Source organism: Lithobates pipiens, unplaced genomic scaffold (genome assembly GCF_037356315.1).
Source record: "Lithobates pipiens isolate NorthernLeopardFrog02 unplaced genomic scaffold, aLitPip1_a1.2 Scaffold_16, whole genome shotgun sequence".
Classification (NCBI taxonomy): domain Eukaryota; kingdom Metazoa; phylum Chordata; class Amphibia; order Anura; family Ranidae; genus Lithobates; species Lithobates pipiens.
In genome coordinates, this window is record NW_027507748.1 from 116,379,968 (window position 1) to 116,405,223 (window position 25,256).

The following is a 25,256-nucleotide window of genomic DNA, read 5'->3' on the forward strand; positions in this document are numbered from 1 at the left end:
CACAGCCCTTGTGTCACAGGCTGGTCTGAGTATTTCAATAACTGCTGATATCCTGGGATTTTCACGAACAACCATCTCTAGGGTTTTCAGAGAATGGTCCAAAAAGACAAAATATCCAGTGAGCGGTGGTTGTGTGGACGAAAATGCCTTGTTCCCGCAGTAGCTCCCTCCCGCAGTATGGACCCCTCTCCCTCAGTACAGACCCTCTTCCACAGTATAGCTCCCCCCTCCATCAGTATAGACACCCCCTCAGAGCAGACCCCCCTCAGTCAGTATTATAAACCCCCTCAGTGCAGACCCCCCCTCCGTCAGTATTATAAACCCCCTCAGTGCAGACCCCCCCTCCGTCAGTATTATAAACCCCCTCAGTGCAGACCCCCCTCCGTCAGTATTATAAACCCCCTCAGTGCAGACCCCCCTCCGTCAGTATTATAAACCCCCTCAGTGCAGACCCCCCTCCGTCAGTATTATAAACCCCCTCAGTGCAGACCCCCCCCTCCGTCAGTATTATAAACCCCCTCAGTGCAGACCCCCCGTCAGTATTATAAACCCTCTCAGTGCAGACCCCCCTCCGTCAGTATTATAAACCCCCTCAGTGCAGACCCCCCTCCGTCAGTATTATAAACCCCCTCAGTGCAGACCCCCCTCCGTCAGTATTATAAACCCCCTCAGTGCAGACCCCCCTCCGTCAGTATTATAAACCCCCTCAGTGCAGACCCCCCTCCGTCAGTATTATAAACCCCCTCAGTGCAGACCCCCCTCCGTCAGTATTATAAACCCCCTCAGTGCAGACCCCCCTCCGTCAGTATATACACCCCCTCAGTGCAGACCCCCCTCCGTCAGTATATACACCCCCTCAGTGCAGACCCCCTCCGTCAGTATATACACCCCCTCAGTGCAGACCCCCCCTCCATCAGTATATACACCCCCTCAGTGCAGACCCCCCCTCCATCAGTATATACACCCCCTCAGTGCAGACCCCCCTCCATCAGTATATACACCCCCTCAGTGCAGACCCCCCTCCATCAGTATATACACCCATCAGTGCAAACCCCTCCCCCCCCATCAGTATAGACCCTCCCCTCAGTATAGACCCCACCCAGTGCAGACTGCTTCCATCAGTATAGACCCAACCCAGTGCCGACCTCTTCCATCAGTATAGCCCCCCTCCATGCAGACCCCCCTACATCAGTATAGCCCCCCCTCCATGCAGACCCCCTCCATAAGTATAGACACCACTCAGTGCAGACCTCCCTCCATCAGTATAGACCCGCCCCCCTCAGTGCAGAACCCCCTACATTAGTATAGACCCCCTTAAGTAAAGAACCCTCCTCAGTGCAGACCCCCTGCATCAGTGTAGATCCCCTTTCCCCTCCCATAGCACCCCCCCAGCACATGCACCTCTGCGATACAATACAGGCCTCAGAACAGCGTGGGATATGCACAGCGGTGTGTGTCCCTCGGACTCCCTCCTGCTGTGTAGATGTAAACAGAGAGGAGGGGGATGCGGCTTCAGTACGCTCCACTAAAGGAGACAGCTGGCGAGACAAGAGAGATCAGTGTAGGGGTGCGCACCATTCGTCAGATGTCACCCGGGTGTGGCACGCACCCCCCACCTCCAGTGACGCCACTGCATGTCACCCTGTCAGGCAGCAAGGAGTCTAACAGAGCAGGTACAGGTGTTTGATTGACTGTGACTTCTCCAGTCACATCACAGCTCAGCCCTGACCACTTTGATAGACCTTGTACCCAAGCATCTTCTGCAGACTCTGCCCCCAGCCTTACAAACAGAAGATATGAGAAAGGACCAATCAGTCACAGGACTGTAAATAATGGCTCTAGGAAAAATGTAATTGCAAAAGATTTCGTTGATACAGGTTTGTTATTTTTTTTTTTTTAAATAGACTTTAGTATCACTTTAACACTTGTAGATGTTTCTCATAATATAGCAAATCCTAACTTTTCAAGTTCCGGCCAACCTTAAGGTTGATTAATAACCGTTAATGATTTCAGAACTTCACAAGGAGTCGCGTTCTTACTTATATAGTGTTCGAGTGATGGTGGTGGGTGTCTCCCTGAACACAGATATACATACCTGCGCAAATAGATATCTTGCTGCCAAACAAGACTCAGCATCCCAAAGATGCAAGATTTGCTTTTAACTAAAGTTTTCCTGTCAACTACATTCCTGTAAAAGAACTTGTATTTGACATTGTTGGTAGTTACAGAAAGGCTATCATTAAAGTGTTTGTTCACCTTTACAGATAAACTGTACTGCAGAGGTTCAGACAGCTCAGCAATCCCAGAGATAAGTACAGAGGGTATCTGAGGGGGAAGGGGGCGCTGTCAGTTTACCTCTACATTTTTACTGTAAAGGTAAACTAATGCTTTAAAAAAATTATACCCACCCTGCTCCAGCAAAGGAAGCATACAAGATTACATTCAAATGTTAAAGTGGTTGTAAACTCTTAAAAAAAAAAAAAAAACACACACACAACAACCTGCAAGACAAAGGCATAATGAGCTAGTACGCATCTCTCGCATACCAGCTCATTATTAAATACTTACCTTAGATCGAACCTGTTGCAGAGGTCCCCATACACCGTTGTGACTGGCGACATGTCTCCCAAAGTTATTTCTGTGGCTCCGGCGCTGTGATTGACCAGACCTGCGATGATGTCATGGCACAGCTCCTGAAGAAATGACACAAGTGAGCCGTTTCTTCAGTGCAAGTTTAGGAGATATTCACGGTACCTACAGGTAAGCCTTATTATAGGCTTACCTGTAGGTTAAAGTGGTGTAACAGGGTTTACAACCACTTTTATGTATAATAGCAATTTAAAGTACTACTCCAACTAAAGTGTTTATTTTGTTTTGGACAGAATGGGGTTGGGTTAGAGCCTGTGTCAAGTTTTATTACCATCTATATCCCTACACCCTGTTAGTCACCAGAGACCCAGAAAAATACAACAGTTATGGTAAAATGAGGAAGGTTGGAACTTGTGAGAGTGTTTTTAACCCACTGGCGCCATTCTCTCTCTCCCCCCCCCCCCCCCCCATCCCTTGTAAAACATCACAGGGAAGTGAAGTAAAATCATTCCAGTGGGGGTCACAGACAGAAATAAGAACCACACAGAAATAGCTGCTTTCCCATTCCATCCAAAACAATTAAAAAAAAAAGCCTGGAGTAAGACTTTAATGGTTGCCCTTTAAAAGGAAATCTGTATGTGAAGACACACTGTCACGTGCCAATTTAGTGAAAGTGCCTTCTGATAGTCCAGCAAAGTATACTTACCATTTCTAGTGCACTCACAGCCTCCCAGCAGCAGGAGTCCACCCTGAGTAGGCTCGTGTCACTGCCCCTTCCACAGTGGTCAGGCCTGGCAATTGGCTGTTCGGGCCAGAGCACTGTCACATGCTTCCCTATATCTGGAAGCCCTGCTCCATTAGAGCACTGGACAAGAACTCTGAGGGGGGAGGAGAGTACACCGTCAGTTTGCCTATTAAGAGCAATATAAATGTTTCCATTGCTAACATCCTTCAGAATGTGTTAGTTGCCTAGCTGTCTCCAGCTTCAATATTTTCTAAACCACTGCCCAGGAATGAGCATACAGAATTTAAATTAAGAACTTGTCATTTGCATATTTTTACCAGGTCAGTGGCTCAAAGTATTGAAGTCGTAAATCAGCATGATAATCAGGTATCTATCATTTTAGAAGGTAGAGGTCAATAAAAGCAGCCTCCATATTTCTCTCAGTAAAGTTTCTTTTAGACAGTGGCTTTTTATTGAAATGTATGTTGAGGCAAAATAAAAAAAATACACGTACAGCTATGCAATACATTCATATTTCCAAATGTAAAACCCCTTTACATAAAAATACAGACAAATACTTGTTGATCTGTCAGTAATCCAGTGTGCTCCTAGCTTCTTGTTTAGTCCTTGCTAAAAAAGTAGGGATGCAACGATTTATCAGCTTAAAATAGGGTTATCAGTGTCCTGCCGATAGAAAAAAGGTACCGATAATTTTCGGTCAAAAATAGGGTTAGTGCTGATAATGACCAAAAATAAAATTCAAATTAATTTAAAGCGGAGGTCCACCCTAAAATGGACCTTCCGCTCATCAGAATCCTCCCCCCCTCCGGCGCCACAATTGGCACCTTTCAGGGGGGAGGGGGGTGCAGTTACCTGGATAATCCAGGTAACTGCACCCACTTCCGGGCTAGCTCTCTGCGGAAAGGGGCGTAGATTACGCCCCTTTCCGCAAGTGCCCGCCCCCTTCCGCAAGTGCCCCGCTGCCTGCTGGGAAACACACAGATCCCAGAGGCAGCGGGGACCGTCCTCATTGCGCAGCGCGGCTCGCGCATGCGCAGTAGGGAACCGGCAAATGAAGCCGAAAGGCTCCATTTCCTGATTCCCATACCCAAGATGGCGGCGGCAGCACTCGAGTGACGATCTAGAGATCGGCTTCGGGTGCCGACATCGTGGGCGCGCTGGACAGGTAAGTGTCACTATTTTAAAAGTCAGCAGCTGCAGTATTTGTAGCTGCTGACTTTTAAAAAAAAAAAAAAAAAACGCGGAGTCCCGGCAGACTCCCGCTTTAAATTGATATTAAAGAGTTAAATATAATACAATTATATATCAAAAATATATATATATTTTTAAGAATTGTCCATTTCGGTTTTTTTTTTAGACAAAGTGCATCCTGAATTTTTCGTACCGGAACTTTCATTTTGGTGCACCACAACTTAAAAGCTATTTTGAAATCCTTCATGAATTTGGCCTGGCGCTCCTTCTTTTGGTTTAAGCACTACTAAATCCCAAACTATGATGTCTGCACTGCCTGAAATATATCCTGCTGGACTACAAAAAATCTCCTCCATATGCAATATACATGAGAGGTGGAGGTGTTATGTAGTCCTGCAGGGGGGAACTCAACCAGGCATGCCATTACTGCTTGAAGTTTCAGTTCAGTATCTAGGGTTCTCAGCTTACTACATGTTAGGAGCTCAAGATCAATATGTATTATTCTGTACTTGAAATGGAAATGTACTGCAGGGATGTTCACTTCCAGTTTTTATACTGTTCCAGGCACTCCATCCAATCACAGGTGCAAGTGCTTCTGCAATCTGTCACCCTCCCCTCCAGACTCTGTGAAGCATACGAGGCCACATTCTGTTTTCCCATCAGGCTAAAAACGTTACTGTACCAGCATGAATGCCGATATTCCAACCAACCCCATTCCTTTGACATGTTTTGCCCTCTCGTAGAGCTTCATAAGAGTGCAAAACACATCATGGGAAAGAGTTGACTGGAGTGTTCTGGCGGGAAAGTGAAAAATAAAGTTTTAAACCTGATGGAGAACTAAGTGTAGCCCTATATGTGCAAGCATTGCAAAGATGTACTGGATTTTTTTTTCCTTTTTTTCCCCAGACATACACATGCCCCATACACACTATCAGATTTCCTGATGACGTTTTCCTTCAGGTTTACCAAAACCATGTAATGGAAGGGCCTGTCTGATTGCATACAAATTGAAACTCCTAAGGTTTGACCTCATATTACATGGTTTTGGTAAATCTGAAGGAAAAACTCAGCAGAAAAACTGATAGTTAGTGTGTATGGGGCTTTAGGCTGGGTTCACACTGCTGCGGCTACGAGAACCGGATGTGATTCGCCACGCACTGCAGTGCAAATCACATCCGATCTCTGTGCGATGCGAGTTCAGCCATACAGATAGTATGGCTGAATTCGCATCGCACCCGCCCCAAACTCGCACAGGACCCTTCTTTTGGTCCGCAGCAGAATCGGATCGCATGGGTGTTCACACCATGCGATCCGATTCCTGTCCAAGTTTGCAGATCGCACTGCGATATGCGAACTGATCTGGGGGTGTCATTAACATTTCACTGACACTCCCAGCAGTTCGCATACGGCAGTGTGAACTGCCGCCGGGAGGCATGTGATGCGGGAAACCGCCGCAGATTTGCGGCGTTCCGGCATCGCTGCAGTGTGAACCCAGCCTTAGAGTGAAGATAAATTCTATTAGAAAATTAGAAGCAGACAGGTTTGTTATTGCAGAGGGAACACGCAATGTCTCTTTTGCAAGAAAATAAACCTACTTGCCTGCTCGCTGTCTTCTGTAGAATGTACACTCTGTTGCGCATGCAAAGCTCATTTTACATTCCGGCACAGTGGCTGTGCACCAGCATGACTGAACTCAGTCAAACCAAACCCAACAATCAGGCTGAAGACTGACAGCCAGAACAAGTCAGGAAGATGTCTGCACCAGTGAGGGAGCTCACAGGAGTCAGCCTAGTGAAGCAAAGTGGGTATCGTGAGTTTGGTTCAACTTTAAGCAGAACTAAACCCTCCAATCTTTTACAGCCAAGGAAGCTGAAATCTTAGCCTCTGTTTGATCTGCAATTACCATGGCGCTGTACATGTAATCAGCTATGACACCAGCTGTTTGATGGCTTTACAGTTCAGTTGAGAGCACAAACTGTCACAGTTATCATTCATGGCATGCCTTGCCGACTGGGCCATAGCCGAACGTTGTCTACAGCGCGGTCGCGTTTTTCTGCGAGGGCGTCCATGGACATCCTCCCAGAATCATGCTCTCGTGGGGGCACGCTTCCGCAAACATCCGTAACCGCCGGGGCATCACGGATCGCGGTAAACGGCCGTTTACCACGTGATCGCTCCGTCAAATGACACCGATTCCTCCCTCCCCTCTCTGTACCGTTCGGCACAGAGCGAGGGGAGAGGGGGAGAGATTGCAGCTGCGCTAAACTAGTACCTGTGTGGTGGAATGACTGCACTCCTGTATGTGTGTGACATCATCCCACGCTGGCCAATCAAGACAGCTGCAGCCTGGCCTCTGAAAGAAGACAGGCAAAAGGCACCAGCAAGAGATATTGGAAGGATGAAGGAAATGTATGTATTGCAGAGTTTAGCTCTGCTTTAAAGTGGTTCTAAAGCCTTTTTACCTCAATCACTTGCCTACCGTATAACTTAAAGCGGCCATTCAAAGAGCAGCGCGTTTTGCGCATGCGTAGTAGGGAACCGGCTGTGAAGCTCGTGGGGGGGGGGGCTGGACCTCCTTTTAAACCACTCCCCCACCCGCCCATAAACATATGACGTCCGCAGATGGGATCTCCCATCCTGGGTGGGCATCATATGATGTCCTCAGCTTCATGTGGCTATAAAAAAAGAGCGTCAATTTTGAAAAAATATATATATATATTTTGTACTTTTTGCTTTAATAAATATCCCCATTTTTTTTTTTTTTTTTTTAAAGCTAATTTTTTCATCAGTTTAGGCCGATATGAATTCTTCTACATATTTTTGGTAATAAAAAGCGCAATAAGCGTATATTGATTGGTTTGCGTGAAAGTTATAGTGTCTACAAAATAGGGGATAGATTTATGCCTTTTTTATTATTATTTTTTTTTTTACCAGCAATGGCAGCGATCAGCGATTCCGGACTACAACATTATGGCAGACAGATCGGACACTTTTGACACATTTTTGGGGCCATTGTAATTTATACAGTGATCAGTGCTATAAAAAAGCACTGATTACTGTGTAAATGTCACTGGCAGGTTAAGGGGTTAACACTAGGGGGCAATCAAGGGGTTAACTGTGTTCCCTAGTGTGTGTTCTAACTGTAGGGGGGTGGGAGTGACTGGAGGAAATGACAGATCGTTGTTCCTAGCTAGTAAGAACTCCCAATCTGTCTCTCCTCTCCTTTACAGAACAGAGATTTGTGTGATTACACACGCACGCAAACCCCTGTTCTGGCGATAGAGCGTGGCCGGCAGTCATCGCAACTGCCAGCCACGCACATCGGCACCCCCGCAGTGCAGCCGGCTCATGTGCACACCTGCTATCCTGCTTAAAAGGGACCGACGTACAGCCGATCATGCCAACCTGCCGCAGTATAGTGACAGCAGCTGGTCGACAAGCGGTTGTAAATCTCAGGCATGAAATATGAAGCATATCTATCTAGTGTGTACTTTTCTCAATAAGGAGCACTAGGTGTAATTTTTGCTGCATTCCTTGCATGAATCACTTCAGACAAGTTTTCCTGGCATCAAGAGAAAAATGGTGACAGGGGAAGATTGACAGCCTCAGCTCTGTTCCTGTGTGCTGTGTATAGGGGGTGTGTCTCTTCCCTCCAATCAGCTATCAGAGCTCTCCTTACTGAGCTCTGCAGAGTGTACTTTTAGCTCTCCACCCCCTTTTTTCCCTGAACTTTTTAGACAAGCTTTAGAAATTCTGTACTTTCAACGGATGTAGAAAAAAGAAGAAGACTTCAGATAGACAGATACAACTTATGTAGGAGGATTGGTTTCATTTCTGTGTATCACCTGAGGATAGTCCATTCATTGGGTATATGTAAAAGTTTACAACCACTTTAACGTTTTATTGATTGAACTAGATGGACTTGTGTCTTTCAACAAGACTATGTAATATATTCTTTGCTTCAAGGTAAAAACCCTTCCACGTTCAGCTCTCCACCAGCCCCCCTAAATATTTACTTTTGCCCGATATTGTCAAGCACTGGGCCTAGGAGCAGCAGCACTGCTCGCTCTCTCTTCTCACATGCCCAGAGGCAGCAGCGGGGAGCCATCAGCTTCTGATGCTGTCAATCAAATCCAGTGAGGAGGGAGCGAGGCCAAGTGCTCTGTGTCAATAAACGTACGCAGCCCGGCTAAAGCCTGCATGTCTGCTCCCATAGCAGGTGGCTTGCTGTGGGGGAAGAGGAGGAGCTGATAGCGTCGGTTGGAGACCCCAGAAGAGGAGGTGCAGAGCAGCTCAGTGCAAAACCTTTGCACAGAGCAGGTAGGTATAACTTGTTTATTGTTATAATAATAAAAAAAAACCTTTACAATCCTTTTAAGGCTAGGTCTAAACTTGTGCGATGACAGACATCGCACAGGATTCGCACCGCATTGCAGATCACATGCAATGCAAATTCAGCCATAAAAAACTGTATGGCTGAAATTGCATTCACATCAATATGCTTCAGGACCCTTTTTTTGGTCCACACTGGAATTGGATTGCATGGGATCTGATTCCTGCACCATTTGACCGATCTGGGGGGAATTGGGTGTCATTTACAACCGCAGCGGTTCACAAATGTCAATGTGAACCGGCCGGTGACATGCGATGCAGGAACCGGCACTAGCATCACGCTGATTCCCGCATCACACATGTAAATTTTACTGTTTTGGGAAACATTTAAATTTATGGGTTTTGTTCAGCTGTAAACCTGTGCTGTAATGAGATCAGAGAGCCGTTATACAAATTTATATACATCATGCAGGAAAGTGGGGTTTCTGTACAAGTGCTGAACACTGGCAAGCAGTGACATTCCAGGACTAGGTTCTGTATTAAAGAGCACTGTGGCTTAGTGGTTATGTGGCTTAGTGGTTAGTACTCCTGTCTTGAAGCATTGTGATCCCCGAGTTGATTACCAGTCAGGACACTACCTGCATGGAGTTTGTATGTCCCCCCCTGTGCTTGTGTGGATTTCCTCCTACACTCCACAGACATGCTGGTAGGTGAGCGGTCTCCTGTCTGACTGGTCCCACTATGTGAGATATGTATAGCACTGTATAGCTGTTCAGCACTATACAAGTACCTGTAATAAAGATCCATCTCATCATTCATACAAAGAGGGATCTGATGGTGTTTCCGTTCACAACTATGAGTAAAGTACATGTCCAGGGGAGACCATACCCCAGGAACAATCCCTCCTCAGGGCACAGCTGGCACTCACACTCCTGTCAGCCATGGCAGAGGCTGGGGTGGGGGGCACACAGAGGCTTTACCTCCCCCCTCAGCTGGGCAGCCAGTCACAGGTTGCCTTAGCTGCTCCATGCAGGATTCTTCCAGCTACCTGTCCTCTCATTCCCTTCTACAAAGATATACCAGAGGCCGGGACCGAGCAGCAGCACTCCACCAGCCTGCCATTCCCCGTTATACCGGACACAGCCTCTCCTCGGCACCGCTCCTCACCTTCCCAATAGTTGCTGCTTCCCGCCGCCATCTTTGTTGTCCAACGTCACCCAGTCCGGCGAGTCAGCAATAGAGAGGAGACTGGAGGCGGCTAGAGAGCCGCTATGACGTGCCGACCACGGCTCAGCTGAGGAAATGCACCACAGCGACACCTTGTGAAACTTTAAATGAACTGCCTCTCGGTTTTCTCAAAGAGCAGCTCCAGTCTGGGGAAGAAAAAAAATGAAGTCACAAATATTGTAGCTGCTGACCTTTAATATAAGGATACATCCCGCAGTGTTGGCACCCTAAGGACCCTGTCACACGTATCCAGCCATCCGCTTTCTCAGCAGGATCGATCCGTTGATCCCCACTGGGCCAGCGGATGACAAGCCCATCTCTACACACTGTTCAGGGAGGGACCTGTCAGATCTCCGCTCTCCTTGGGGATGATTATGGACCACCTGTCCATTTTCATCCGATCCGCCAGACGGATGGAAAATAGGACATCCATCCATCTGGATTTTACAGATCGGGTGTCAGCGGACATGTCACCGATGACATCCTTCGCTCCATAGAGATGTATGGAGTGACCGTTCAGATCCGCTGCAAAAACTGACAGGCAGATCTGAACAGTCCATACGTATGAATGGGCCCTTAGCCAATTCGTCAAACGGCTTCGGGTGCAGGTGCCGGCATTGTAAGTAAGGGAACGTTTCCTACTGCACAAGGGCAAGTCTCACCGCAGTTTTTGAATGGCTCTTCCACCTTCTGGGACCTGTGTGTGTACCAGAATGCAGCGGGGGGGAGGGGCCAGAAATGCTCGGAGATCACCGCTGCGGTCTTACCTGGAAGTGGGAGCGGGTACCTGTCAAAGCCAGTTACCCATTTCCCCCCAAAAAGTACCAAATGTGGCAGTGGAGGGGGGCAGGGTACAAACAAGTTGAGCTTCCCCTTTGGGTGGCGCTCTGCTTTAATAATGCAGCCTTAGGGCAACTTAAAGAGGAGCTTCAGTCAGTTCTGAACTGTAGCTGTTGACTTTTAATAAACAGACACTCACCTGATCCAGTGCTGTGCACACTTGAGCAGGCTGTAGCTCCTTGCCCATTATGCATGCATGAGTCGCACTGAGCTTTGTGAATTGTCCTGCAGCCTTCTGAGACCTAGACATGTCCCATAAGGCTGCAGCATAGCTCCCAACTGTCCCTGATTTGGAACAAAGTCCCGATGTCCCACTTTCCTCCTCATTTGTCCATCAGTTTGATCTGATCTATATAGCTGTAAATAAAATGCACTTTTTATCGTTCAAAAAGTGTTTCACGGTGCTAAACCTTTGCTCCAATTTCTAAATTGCTGCATTAGTATACTTTGAAAGCCAATATGAAAGCATGGTACTGTAAAAAAAGACACCTGTGGGTTAAAGCGGAGGTCCACCCTAAAATGGACCTCCGCTCATCGGAATCCCCCCCCCCTCCGGCGCCACAATCGGCACCTTTCAGGGGGGAGGGGGGTGCAGTTACCTGGATAATCCAGGTAACTGCACCCACTTCCGGGCTAGCTCTCTGCGGAACGAGCGTAGGTTACGCCCCCGTTCCGCAAGCGCCCGCCCCCTTCAGCAAGTGCCCCGCTGCCTGCTGGGAAACACACAGCTCCCAGAGGCAGCAGGGACCGTCTGGATTGCGCCGCGCGGCTCGCGCATGCGCAGTAGGGAACCGGGAAATTAAGCCGAAAGGCTCCATTTCCTGATTCCCATACCCAAGATGGCGGCGGGACCCGGCAGCCGAGCGGCTTCGGGTGCCGACATCGCGGGCGCGCTGGACAGGTAAGTGTCACTATTTAAAAGTCAGCAGCTGCAGTATTTGTAGCTGCTGGCTTTTAAAAAAAAAAAAAAAAAACGCGGAGTCCCGGTGGACTCCCGCTTTAAAATAATATTTTTTTTGTAGAATTCTCCTTTAAGAGGGCGTGACAGGAGGTGTGTACTATGCCTACATACCCTTGCTAGTAGATGTCACTCGTTCCCAAAAAATTGTGAGGTATGCTCCAGGCAGGGAGGGGGCAATCCTGCCAGAAGCGGGAGAAGGTAACTGTCAAAACCAGGTACACACTCCACCCCCCCCCCCACCAAAAAAATGTAGTCCAAATATGGCTGCGGGGAGGGGGGGGGTTCGTTGAGGGAAGAAGAGCAGAACCCTTGACCCTTGTGGGTCAAGTTCCACTTTAAAGTGGTTGTAAAAATACAAGTTTTCAAGTTTTGTTAACCTTAACACATTCTCTGCATTAAAGTAAAGAAACCTTCTGTAGCTCCCCCTAGCACCCCTCCCCCCAAATACTTACCTTAGCCTGATCTTGATCAATTGCTGTGTCAGCGTCTCTCTCCACTCTCTCTCTCTCCTAACTGAAAATGGAGGCAACATTGGGAGTCATCAACAGAGCCTATGTCAGGATCGATTCTATGGGGGGACTTAGCAGGGGGAAGGAGCCAGGAATGCTGACTGGGGAACCCCAGAAGAGGAGGATTTGGGCTGCTGGGTGCAAATCCATTACACAGAGCAGGTAAATATGACATATTTGTTATTTAAAAAAATAAAGTTGTGCTCATAAGTTTACATACCCTGGCAGAATTTATGATTTCTTGGCCATTTTTCTGAGAATACGAATGATAACACAAAAACGTCTCTTTCACTCGTGGTTAGTGTTTGGCTGAAGCCATTTATTATCAATCAACTATGTTTACTCTTTTTAAATCATAATGTCAACGGCACACACTGGGGAAGAAATGCCACGGAAGTGAAGTGAAATATCTCCTAAATGGCGCACGTTTAGGAGATATTTCCACTACCTATAGGTAAGTCTTATTCTAGGCTTACCTATAGTCAGGGCTTTTTTTCTCAGAGAATAGGTGCAGGAATTCAACCATGCCTGCCACATACACATACCTGCCAAATGGCATCAACTAGTAGCTCTTCCCTCTGCATACAACCCCCTCCCTTCACTGCCCTCATCTTCTCCCCCCTCTTTAAAAGCTCCACCATCTGTCATATGTCTTACCTTTGTTGCAATATTAAGCTGAAACACCTATCCGGCTGTAGTACCTCCCAGCATACTATACTATAGTCACTTGCAAGGGAGATCATGCAGCAGGAGCATCAACAACTGGTTGCCAGGGAAAAATGGAGATCACAGAAGGTGCAGCCTACCACGCACCCTCTCCTGCCCATGACTGCATTGAACCCTGGGCACCTGTTCTGTATCTCCCTTGTCTCTGTCTGGCACTCAGTGGGATCTGCTCAGATCTGACCTGTGGGAGCTACTGGGAGATAAGCTATCACTTGTAAAAACAGAAGCTGGACTTCAGTGTTACCAAGTGATAGTGGTGAACAGGGAGCAGAAGACCTGAGGCAGAGGTGGTGGAACTGAGTCCCCCCTAGTTCCTGCTGAAAAAAAGCCCTGCCTATAGTTAAAAATCAGGAGGGAGGGTTTAAAACCACTTTAATACTGTGTATTGCCCCCTTTAACATCAATGACAGCTTGAAGTCTTTTGTGGTATTTGTGGATGAGGCTCTTTATCTTCTCTGATAGTAAAGCTGCCCATTCCTCTTGGCAGAAAGCCTCCAGTTCCTGTAAATTCTTGGGCTGTCTTGCATGAACTGCGCGTTTGAGATCTCCCCAGAGTGGCTCAATTATATTTAGGTCAGGAGACCGAGATGGCCACTCCAGAACGTTCACTTTATTCTGCTGTATCCAATGAGAGTTCGACTTGGCCTTGTGTTTTGGATCATTGTCATGTTGGAATGTCCAAGTACGTCCCATGCACAACTTCCTGGCTGATGAATGCAAATGTTCCATCAGTATATTTTTTAGAACATTCTGCATTCATCTTGCCATCAATTTTAACCAAATTTCCTGTGTCTTTGTAGCTCACACATCCCCAAAACATCAGCGATCCGCCTCTGTGTTTCACAGTAGGAATAGTGTACCTTTCATCATAGGCCTTGATGACTCCTCTCCAAATGTAGCGTTTATGGTTGTGGCTAAATAGCTAAATTTTGGTCTCATCACTCCAAATGACTTTGTACCAGAAGGTTTGAGGCTTGTCTCTGTGCTGTTTGCTGTTTGCTGTTTGCTGTTTGGAGTATTTTAAGTGGGATACTTTGTGGAATTTGCGTGGTAATGGCTTTCTTCTGGCGACTCGACCATGCAGCCCATCTTTCTCAAATCGCCTTTCAGGACAACCCCGGAGAGAGTGTAGCTCCACCTTCTTATCAGGAAACACATGCCCACTTTAAAAACACCTCCTCTTCCTCCATGGCTTCAGTTATTGTGTTTCCTCCATGGAAGAAGCATGTGCCTGAACCAGGGGAAAGCTACACTCTCTGCAGGGGAGTAAGGCTTACCTTCGGTATTGGTTGTCTTTTTTTCTTGGCCCCCAGCAGCATCTCCAGCGGGAGAGGACTCCTGGAGCTCCTGGTCCCGACATCTCACGAGAGTAAGGACCCTCGGAGTGCTGGCGTCGGGTGCCCGGTGTCCGCTGCCCGGTGTCCGCTGGTCTAGCGCAGGGAGGGCTCTGTCGCTGACGGAGGTCGCTGCAGGTCAGCGGCGTGGCTCCGTTTTCGGCGTCGGGTCCCGGGCGGTGACATCGTCGTTTACGGTGACGCGCGGGCGCTCTGAGGGGGCGTGGTGCCGTGATTCAAGCTCCTGGAACGCAGGGATCATGGGGCGGGTCAGGTGACTGTGTGCTTCCGCTTCCGGCCAGCCCTGATGACGCGGCGGCCGGGAAAATACAAAAAAATGGCGGAGACAGGCGCCCCAAGCACCGGTCCAGCCCAGGTATGTAAGGTGCAGTGGCACCCTCTGCTTCACTATTGGGCTATGTCTTTGTCTGTTCCCCCCTCTGGGGGGCCTGTCGCTGCAGGTCAGAGGTGACTTCGCTCTGACCTTTTGCAGCCTAGTCCTGGGGTCTCACTAGTGGTCTGTTTGGTGGTGGGTCCATGCACTGGCTTGGTGTTAAGCAACTGGTAGTTGAGAGCTTTTAGTGAGTTAAGCCTGCATGTCGTTTCAGGAAAAACCACTAGGAAAAGCTAAACCAGGTCAGAGAAAATGTCCTTCTTGCAAGACCCCCCTCAGAGATTCGTGGCAGAAGGCAATGTGCAGAGTTTGTATCAGAGAGTTGGTGGAAGAGGAAACATCCCAGCAGTATAAGGATTTGTTTTCTTCGGTTAAAGAGCTGACAAACTCCTTGAGTTCAGTCAGGTCCATCCTGATACAAAACCCTCCCGCACAGACTGAGCCTCAGAACTTGCCGCCCAGCCCAAGGGCATCGTCGTCCAGACAGGTGGAGACCGAGGATTCTGGAGACGAAGGGGGTAGTACTCTCATCTCCTTCAGGGATTCTGAGGAGGAGGAAGAGGAAGATAGCAGGGGCTCTAAGTACAAGCTATCACTAGAGGAGGTAGATGACATCCTTAAAGCAATCTACACAACTCTAGAAATTCAAAAAGAAAAGGTACAGCTGTCAGTTCATGACAAAATGTACCAGGGGTTGGACGAAACAAAACGGAGAGTTTTTCCAGTCCACAGGGTCCTCTCAGATTCGTTGAGAAAGGAGTGGAAGGACCCAGAAAAAGCCCCTTTCTTCTCTAAGGCTCTCAAGAGAAGGTTTCCCTTCGAAGATAAAGTCGATGCAGCTTTCTCGCAGGTATCCAGACAAACGGATCTAGCCTTTGAGGATATGGGGATCCTTAAAGACCCAATGGACAAAAAAGCTGACTCCATCCTTAAGAAGGCTTGGGATGCTGCGTCAGTCAGTCTAAAGCCAGCTATGGCAGCTACGGTAGTGGTCAGGAACCTGGAATGCTGGGTAGAGAAACTGAAGAGCCATATTGAAGCGGGGACACCCCGTAAGGATCTCTTAGAGTCCTTTCCACGGATTCTGAATGCTGTCAAATATATGGCAGATGCATCAGCAGAATCGGTCAAACTGGCCGCCAGGTCCTCGGCTCTTGTAAATTCAGCCAGGAGAGCAGTTTGGCTGAAAACATGGTCTGGAGACACGGCCTCTAAGGTCAAACTGTGTGGTCTGCCCTTCTCAGGTGACTTGCTCTTCGGCCCCGATTTAGAGTCAGTGCTGGATAGGACGGCCGATAAAAAGAAGGCTTTTCCAGCTAAGAAAAAGCAGGTTGCCAAAAAGAATTTTCGTGCTTTTCAGCAGTCCCATAAAAAAGACCAGGATCGCAAGAGCAGATGGAGTTCGCAGAAGGGCAAAGGCAAGGGTGGAGTCCTCTTTAGATCTCCCCCAGAGTAGACCCCCAAGAGCAAGTGACAATCTCTCCCCAGTGGGGGGGAGACTGTTTTCGCGAATAATGGGACAGGCTGTCTCCAAATCTGTTCGTGAAGAGCATTGTCGATCAGGGGTACAGGTTGGAATTTTCAGAACCACCCCCGAGCAGGTTTTATGTGACAACATTGCCAAGGGATCAGGAGAAGGCCTCTGCAATGAAGCTTTTATTACAGGAGCTGATACAGCAAGAGGTTCTAATTCAAGTCCCAGTAAACCAGCAGGGCAGGGGTTTTTACTCCCATATTTTTCTGGTGAAAAAACCCTCAGGGAAGTACAGTTTAATCCTGAATCTGAAAGTTCTGAATGGGTTTATTCGGTACAAGCATTTCAGGATGGATACAATTTTTTTCCATCACAAAGTTGTTGACCCCAGAATGTTTCATGGCATCCCTGGATCTAAGGGATGCCTACCTTCATATACCCATTCATCAGGCATCGCAGCAGTTCCTGCGCCTGGCATTGAATGTGGGGAGTTCGGTGTGGCACCTCCAATTCAGGGCTCTGCCATTCGGACTCTTGTCCTCTCCCAGGGTCTTTACAAAGATTATGGCAGAGGCTCTGGAGCCCCTGAAGTTAAAGGGGATTTCAGTCGTCCCTTATCTGGACGACCTTTTGTTTTTTGCGGACTCCAGGGAGCAGGTCCTAGTCAATCTCCAGATGGCCCAGTCTCACCTCGAGGGCCTGGGGTGGCTTCTAAATCTAGAGAAGTCAAACCTGATCCCCTCACAGGAAATGAAATTTCTGGGGTATACGATAAACTCAATTCTCCAGAAAGTTTTCCTGCCGCTGGAAAAGCAGGAAAAGTTGCAGCTAGCTGTACAGCGAATACAGAGCAACCAGCCTCGGTCAGGACGGCTATGGCAGTTCTGGGCCTGCTTACGGCAGCAATCCCGGCTGTTCAGTGGGCCAGGTTCCATTCCAGACCCCTTCAGAGGGAGGTTCTGTCAAGCTGGTCCTATCAGGATCCTTTGGAAAAGCAGTTAAGAATCTCGTCAAGGACGAAAAAGGCTCTTTGGTGGTGGAGAGATCAGGCAAACCTCTCAAGGGGTCTGGTGTGGACTTTTCCCTTGGACAAGCGACTAACAACAGACGCAAGTGCCTGGGGCTGGGGGGCCCACCTGGATGGTCAGACATCTCAGGGGGTCTGGTCCAAGCAGGAAGCTCAAAGATCATCCAACTGGAGGGAGTTGAAGGCGATCTTTCTGGCTTTGGTGGCCTTTCAGCAGAATTTGAGAGGTCACCATGTCCAGGTGTTGTCAGACAACACAACAGCGGTTACCTACATAATGAAACAAGGGGGAACCAGGAGGGGGAACCAGGAGCAGGAGCTTGAAGGAGTTGGCCAATCTGTTGTTAGCCTGGGCAGAGCAGAACACGGCCTCACTATCGGCGGTGCATCTGAAGGGCTCTCAGAATTTGTTTGCGGACCTCCTAAGCAGGCAGAAATTGCTAGAGGCAGAATGGAGCCTGAATCAGGCCCTCAGTTAAGGGTCTGGTATGGATCTTGGAGGGACCCCACACAGTTTTATCGGCGTAGGATTAGGTGGGGCGGCGCCCCTGTGCCCTTATGGACGGGCAGCCACTGGTAAATATCCCTATACATGGAGAGATTGGAATTAACAAACTTCATCCAGAAATTAATCGAAGGAGGAGAATGTTTTTTCAGCCTGAATGTAACGGCTTTTCTTGTATAAAACAACAATAAGCTCAACAGAGCTTTCCTAGCTACTGTAAAAGCCAAGTCTTCTACCAACCCCAATAGGTACTGTATCTGTACTCATTGATGACAGCTAGTACATGTTGCCAGTGGGAGACAATCATCGAGCATGACCAAATTACATGCAAGATGTTTCTAGGGGAATTAGTGCACCTCCAGCAGGAGGAGATATTTGGATCCATCTTATTAAGCATACGTGATGTGAAATAAGCCTGATGAGTAATCCTAAATTGGATCATCTTATCCTTGAAAGACACTATGTATTCCTTTTACACCACGAGGTGTAAAAGGAAATTCTAATATCTTGGACCAATCTTCATCATCCAACTCAGGTATATTAGCTCTCCACTTCTGCTTAAATTAAGAGAGTTCAGGTAGTGTCTAACTCTAAAAAGTTTGGTAAAGATGGCAGCACTATTACAGAAGGAAGATAGAAATCATAGGCCATCCCAGAGGTGTGTATATTACCTCATATTGCAGGGGCTTGCCACTTGAATTGTTTTAGGGAAATTACAGGGTATCTTTTAAGGTAAATACCTCACTATTAATTAAAACATTATCATTGAAAACACAGAATTTGCTTTTAATAACAGGACGCTACATATTTTTAAAAGCTGAAGAAAAAGGAATAGAATTACCATGCCCATAGCAATCATATACAGTATCTCACAAAAGTGAGTACACCCCTGACACTTTTGTAAATATTTTATTATGTCTTTTCATGTGACAACATTGAAGAAATTAGACTTTGCTACAATGTAAAGTAGTGAGTGTACAGGATTATATATCCCAGGGATCTTTGCTAGCATCAGAGAGAATGCTGGGAAGAGCATAAAAGAGACCAGAGACACACGCTACACTCTCTTCCTCCTTGGGCCTGGTGTGTAACGGACCTCTCTGTTCTGAGAGGGTGAGGTCGTGGCCTACCACGTGGCATGCGACATTCCAACCCGGCTGAAAAGGGACCATCCCTGCTTGCTGATCATCAGGGATCTATCCAGCCTCACCCTGATAGTCGAATAAACCACGTTTTGCGCTGTGCATCAAAAGTTCATCGAGAGTGGTATTGCTGCAAGGACACCTCTTCGGGAATCGCCTGGTCATCGGTGAAAGGGCAATTGCCCACCTTTACAAACCTTTCTTTGCTGCTTCACTAGTACACTGTGCAAAGACAGCTTTACCCTGGGGAAAGACTTTACTGCATCTCAATTTGAACATTGTACCTGTTGCATCATCGTTTCCAAGAAATACCATTGCCTTGTTGCTGTACCTTATTGGATATAGTTAACGAGCTCGGACTGCTGGCAAAGATCACCAGGCCTGCAACTGGAACATTACTGTCATTACTACTTAAAGGGCGCTCATACTGTTCTTGTTTAATTGATCTCTCATTAGGATTAAAAGTTGAATAGGCTGCCTTGGGTTTCCTCTCTTGCCAGAATTAATGCTTAACTCTTGCTTATCCTTTAAGGTCATGTTCAAGTGGTACTCCATTCTATATACGTGTATATAAGATACTGTTGTCTCCAGATTGTTTTAACTTGTATTATTGTGGAGGAATTCTTCTTCTGAACTAGGACTGTTATCCAAAGTTCAGTTGATCTGTTACCACCTTTCTGCAACAAATTATTCCTTGAGTTATTCAGTAAACGTTAATAGAATATAAACTCATTGAGTGGTTTGACTTATTACTTTAAGGTGGTGCAGAGATGTCTGAACTCAGAGTGTCAGGTAGCTTGGAATGTTCCCAGGGTCATGATGGTGCAGATGAGCAGGTAAATACAAGCAGTCCCCAAGGGGGCAGTGCTACATATGGGGACTCATCCGGGGTGCCATCTGCAGCTGGCCCTAGTCAACCTAGACAAGAGCCACAATCTGCGTGGGAAGCAGCTTCGGTGGCCATGGCAGCTTGGAGCAAGGGAGCTCAAATGGAAAAGAGCACTGTTCTGGAGATCTCTGTAAGTGAACACACTGAGAGATTGAGATTAGAATATGGGTGAGAGCCCTGGACCCAGGACACCGGGCCTACATCATGGAAACAGAAGCCAAGCACGGCCTGGATCAAGTCAGGGTACTCTTGGAATGGAAGGAAAAGATACCCGTGTGCTTTCAGGAGGGAGAAGTACATCAAGCCAAAGAGATAATGGCTAGAGTGATCCTACTTAAAGTGGGGGAAGAGCATGCTGAGAGGCAGCTATTGTTCAGAGCTCGGGGGAAGAGCTCCATATCTGTGGGAGCTGACTCTGAAGGAGCCAATGCCCCCCCCCCCCATTCTACATAGATATGAGCCAGCTATTTGATAGCTTAGTAAAGAATGGGTCTGGAAATGCCAAACAGAGCTATTGTTTTTTTTCTCAGTGCAGTTGCCGAGCCTTGTGGGGGAAGATGAATGTGAAACCTGGATGAGCCAGGCCCTTCAAGCCATGGAAGAGTGGAGTGTTACAGAGGCTGTGAAGCGGCAACGGCTCAGTTAGAGACTTCAAGGCCGAGCAGCTGATGTGATTTGTAACCTGAGGATGGGAAAGAAAACTTGTGTTGCCATTGACTACATAGATGCTCTGTATGCTGTATTCGGGAGGGTTGAAACCACGTAGATCTGATGTACAAGTTTAATCACACTCACCAACAAAAGGGGAGAATCTGTCTGAATACATATCTTGAGTAGACAGAATGCTCTATCAGATTATCCTCAAGAGGGGTATTGATCCCAAGGATGTTGCTCAAGCTCGTCTAGAACGGGTTTTGCAAGGGGCCAAACCATCCTATTGTATTAAAGTTGTTATTGAAGAGAACCAAGGTGGTGCCTCTGTATCCTGAATTGATAAGAAACGTTTGAGAAGAGGAGGCCCTATTATGCCGTGTACACATGACCAGACTTTTCGGCAGACTAGGTCCGACGGAATTAGTCCGTCGGACAATCCGATCGTGTGTGGGCTAGTCCGATCGTTTTTCGGAAAAAAAAAAAAAATCAGACGGACCTAGAAATAGAACATGTTTCAAATCTATCTGACAGACTCAATTACGACGGACTAAAATCGGGAAAAAAGTTTGTCTGTGTGCTGGTCCGACAGACCAAATACAATGCAAGGGAAGCTGATGGGTACTGGCTATTGAACTTCCTTGTTTAGTCCAGTTTACGTCATCACATTCAAAACTAATGGACTTTCGAACAGACTTAGTCTGTTCGCATGTGGCCAAGTCTGTTCATTAGAAAAGTCCATCATAACTCAGCAGAAAGTCCGTCGGGAAGACCGTCGGACCTAGTCTGCCGTAAAGTACGGCCGTGTGTACGCGGGATTAGAGGAGAAAAGCCAAAGGTCAAGAGAATGAAGCTCTATCGCTGGAAATAAAGAGAAAGTGGTGGCTCGAGCTGGGTTTCTCGGATGAGGATAGTGAAACTGAGTCTGAACCGGCGGGACTGGCCATTCCTGAGACTGAGCCAGTAAGTGAAATTGGGCTAGCTGAACTGATAGCCCAGGTAGCTCAAGCCAAAATCTAGATGGATCATGCTTTAATGCGAGTGATGGAGACCCAAGCAAAGGTTCAAGAACAAGGGACTCGTCAAGGGGAGTCAAAACTTTACCAAGTGCAAGAAAAGAGATGTTACGGGTCTGGAGAAGGTGGACACTTTCCGGCTGAGTGTCCCAAGACCAGCATCAGCCCTCAATTACTCATGGAGGTTCTGAAAGCCTTACAGAAGTTACTCTTCCCAAAGCCAGCGGAAAACTTCAGGGGACGTAAAGGAGTTAGTCCCGAGGGAAAACTGCGCTCAAAAGTCAAGAGAAGATCTAAGGAGAAAAGGGGGCCCAAGCCATCTGTTTCCCTTTCCCCCCAGTTACCAAGAAAACCCAAAGAAACAAAACCCCTAGGGAAAGAAATATGGGGCAAGAAATCGGTGCACACCTTACTGAGCAAATAGACCAACTCCACTGCCTTCAAAAGAGACTGATTAGACTATAGAGTCACCCGCTGGGAACCTGCCAAATAACTTAGTGGGGCCCACCCCTATAGTTCTCAATACAAGTAGAGGGTATCTACACTTAAGCGCTACTGGATACTGGAGCCCAGGTGACGTTGCTGTACCAAGACTTTTACCACAAGTACACATCCCTTTGTGCAAACTCGAGGAGTTAGAGATTTGGGGCATATGGACCCAGAAGAGCTAATATGAGGGATACATACCCATAAAGATAACATTTGACACTGCCGTGGCTGGAAAACTAGAGACTTTTGATACGTTGGCATTTGTCTGCCCCCGACCTCCTGGGGCAGGTGGAATTCCTTGTTGATAGGACACTTATCTAGTGTGGATACTACTCTCTGGCCTTGGAGGGTGTCCCAGTAGGAAAGATCAATCCTCAGCTGCGGCAGGCTTTCCAAAGAGTCTTGCGAGAGTAGAAAGCCCCCAAGGAAGGAGTGGGAAGACTGTGGCAATTGGATGCCCGTGAAAGAGTGTTGCAGCCGGGCGAGAGAGCCTGACTGAAAGCCATGGTTAAGCTGTCCTGGGATTAGCCGGGTCCCTATGTGGTGGTGGAAGCTGATTCAACAGAGAAGGAAGTTGGAATAGAGGTGGTCCTAGAGATCATAACCACTAGGGCCTTACCTGAGAAGCGGGGGGGGGGGGCCCAATTCCTGTCAGTGTGAGGAATGTCACTATTCACCCAATCAGCCTAAAGCCCATGATGGTGATTGGGAAAGTGAGTGCTGCCACCCCTGGATGGGAGATGAGCCAGTCAAAAAAAGGAGATGGAAGTGAGACTACAGTCCACTGCCCAAATTTACCGGATGGGAGAAGAGGATCAAAGCTCAAATAGCCCGATGGGAGAAAATGTTCTCCAAGAATAACTTTCATGTGGGTTGTGCCCGGAGCGCTCAACATCGAATTTGACTAACTGAAGATAAGCTTTTTTTGTGAAAGAGCTAGGCAAATCCCTTTATGCGATTTGGAGGATCTTCGAGAACAGCTGGCTGAACTGAAGAGGTCAGGGGTCATCAAGGAGTCCAGGAGCCCTTATTATTTCTACCACTATTAGGGAAGCATAATGGGTCCATCCAGATATGTATTGACTACCAAATCTTGAACAGGTGGACCATTACAGATCAGTACACAATTCCCTGCATAGAAAATTGCCTGCAATGCTTATCTGGGGCCAAATGGTTCAGTGTGCTGGATCTGAAGAGTGGATACTACCAAATACCCCTGCATACGGATGACCGAGAAAAGATGGCCTTCATCAGTCCTCTAGGGTCTTTTTAATTTGACTGAATGCCACAAGGATTAAGAGGGGCCCCCGCCACTTTACAGAGACTGTATGGAGAACACTATGGGTGATATGAACTTGGTAGAAGTGCTAGCGTACCATGATGATATCATTGTGTTCGGCAGAATGTTGGAGGTGCATGAGACTCGACTGGAGAAAGTTTTTCAATGATTACACACAGAGGTACTGAAGCTATCGCTAGAGAAGTGTCAGTTCTACCAGACTTCAGTCATGTATCTGGGGCATGTGGTATCAGCCGAGGGAGTAGCTACTGATCCTCAGAAGTTGGAGGCTGTTACTTCCTAGCCTTGCCCAAGCACCGTTTTCTTTGGGGGTTTCTGCTCTTACTATAGAAGATTTGTGAAGAACTTTTCCCAGATTGAACAAACTTACAGAAACAAACAGAAGGGGAATCAGCAGAAAATCCAGAAGGGAGGTCCCAGGAAGCCTCAGGAATACATCCAAAGCAATGGACAATCAAGTGTGAAAGGACTTTTGAATGACTCAATGGGAGCCTTGTTGAAGCCACGGTGTTGGCTTATGCTGATCCGTCTAAACCCTATGAATTGCACGTGGATGCCAGCAGAGATGTCCTCGGGGGGAGTGTTGTATCAAGAGTCAGAGGGGAGACTTCACCCGGTGGCCTATGTGAGTGGCAGTCTCATCCCCCCCCCCCCCCCCCCCGAAGAACTATCCTGTACACAGATTGGAGTTCTTGGCCCTCAAGTGGGCTGTGTTAGATAAACTACGTGATTTTTCTATACGGGGCTACCTTTGTGGTGAAGACGAATAACAACCCCTCAACCCCTTGACTTGCCTACTGCTAACTTGGATGCCATTGGGCATCGGTGGTTGGCTCCCAATTCCAGTTCAGTTTGAAGTACCGACCAGGAGTGGGAAATCGAGATGCTGACGCTCTTTCCCGAAGGCCCCACTTCATCAACGCTGGCCAGAAGGGTTAATTTACCCTTGGAAGTACGGACTGTGTGTCAAGGAGTAGAGCATAAACACAGAGGGGGCCATAGGGGCCGAAGCTGTGGGAGTCACCCCTGCAGGAGTACCAAGATAATACTGTGATTTGACCCAGGTGTGCAGCCATGAACTGTCTTAGTTGACAAGAGAGGACATGAGACAGGACTAACGTGAAGATCCCTTGGGGAATCTTTTTAGGAAATTGTTAGAACCCTCAAATACTGGTGAGTAGTCCCATTGAGGGAGCCAAAGTCATCCATAGAGAATGGAAACAAATGCAGTTGGAAGATTGAGTCATATACCGGAGAGATCCATCTGAGGAACCAGAAGGTGTCCGCCAACGGTTCCTCCTTGAGAAACACAGACTGGTAGTGTTGACCACTCTCCACTTAGGCCCAGATAGAACCTTCAAGTTAGTCAGAGACCAATTTTATTGGCCATCCATGAAAACTGCTGGAAAGCTACTGTCACTCTTGCAGCAGATGCATTCACAGATTGACTACAAGGAAGGGCAGCTTCAGTGGGCCATCTTCAAAGCCAGGGACCATTGGAGTTGGTGTGCATTGATTTCTTGTGCTTGGGACCTGACCTAAGTGGACAGGGTAATGTCCTGGTTGTGACAGATCATTTTACCCGTTATGCTTAAGCTTTCCCCACTAGGACCAGTACATTAGCAGGTCGAGAAAGTTCTTCGTTCACTATGGGCTGCCTTCAGCCCCTAAATTTTGATAAAGGGCAGTTATCTGCAATACTCCCCTCACGCTGACAGTGCGTGAGGAGAGGCGAAAACTGGCAAATCCACACTGGTAAGATCTGCACTGACAATCAGGGCACTGATCATCAGTGTTCTGATGATCAGTTCCGCCCCACCAGTGCTGCCAATCTGTGCCCAGTGATGCCGTCAGTGACAATCATTGCTGCCTATCAGTGCAGCCTATTAGTGCCCATCAGTGCAGCATATCAGCA

General features: G+C 47.6%; 1 protein-coding gene across 2 annotated transcripts in view; it reads right to left on the minus strand.

The window, feature by feature from the left end:
- Positions 1–10,134, minus strand: part of GOSR1 (golgi SNAP receptor complex member 1) — a 182,803-nt gene extending 172,669 nt beyond the window's left edge. For both annotated transcript variants that reach the window (XM_077480330.1, XM_077480329.1), the window contains exon 1: positions 10,025–10,134. In XM_077480330.1, the coding sequence (XP_077336456.1) occupies positions 10,025–10,055 (31 nt within the window). In that variant the 5' untranslated portion in view covers positions 10,056–10,134. The remainder of the gene's footprint in view (positions 1–10,024) is intronic.
- Positions 10,135–25,256: the final 15,122 nt, after the last annotated feature.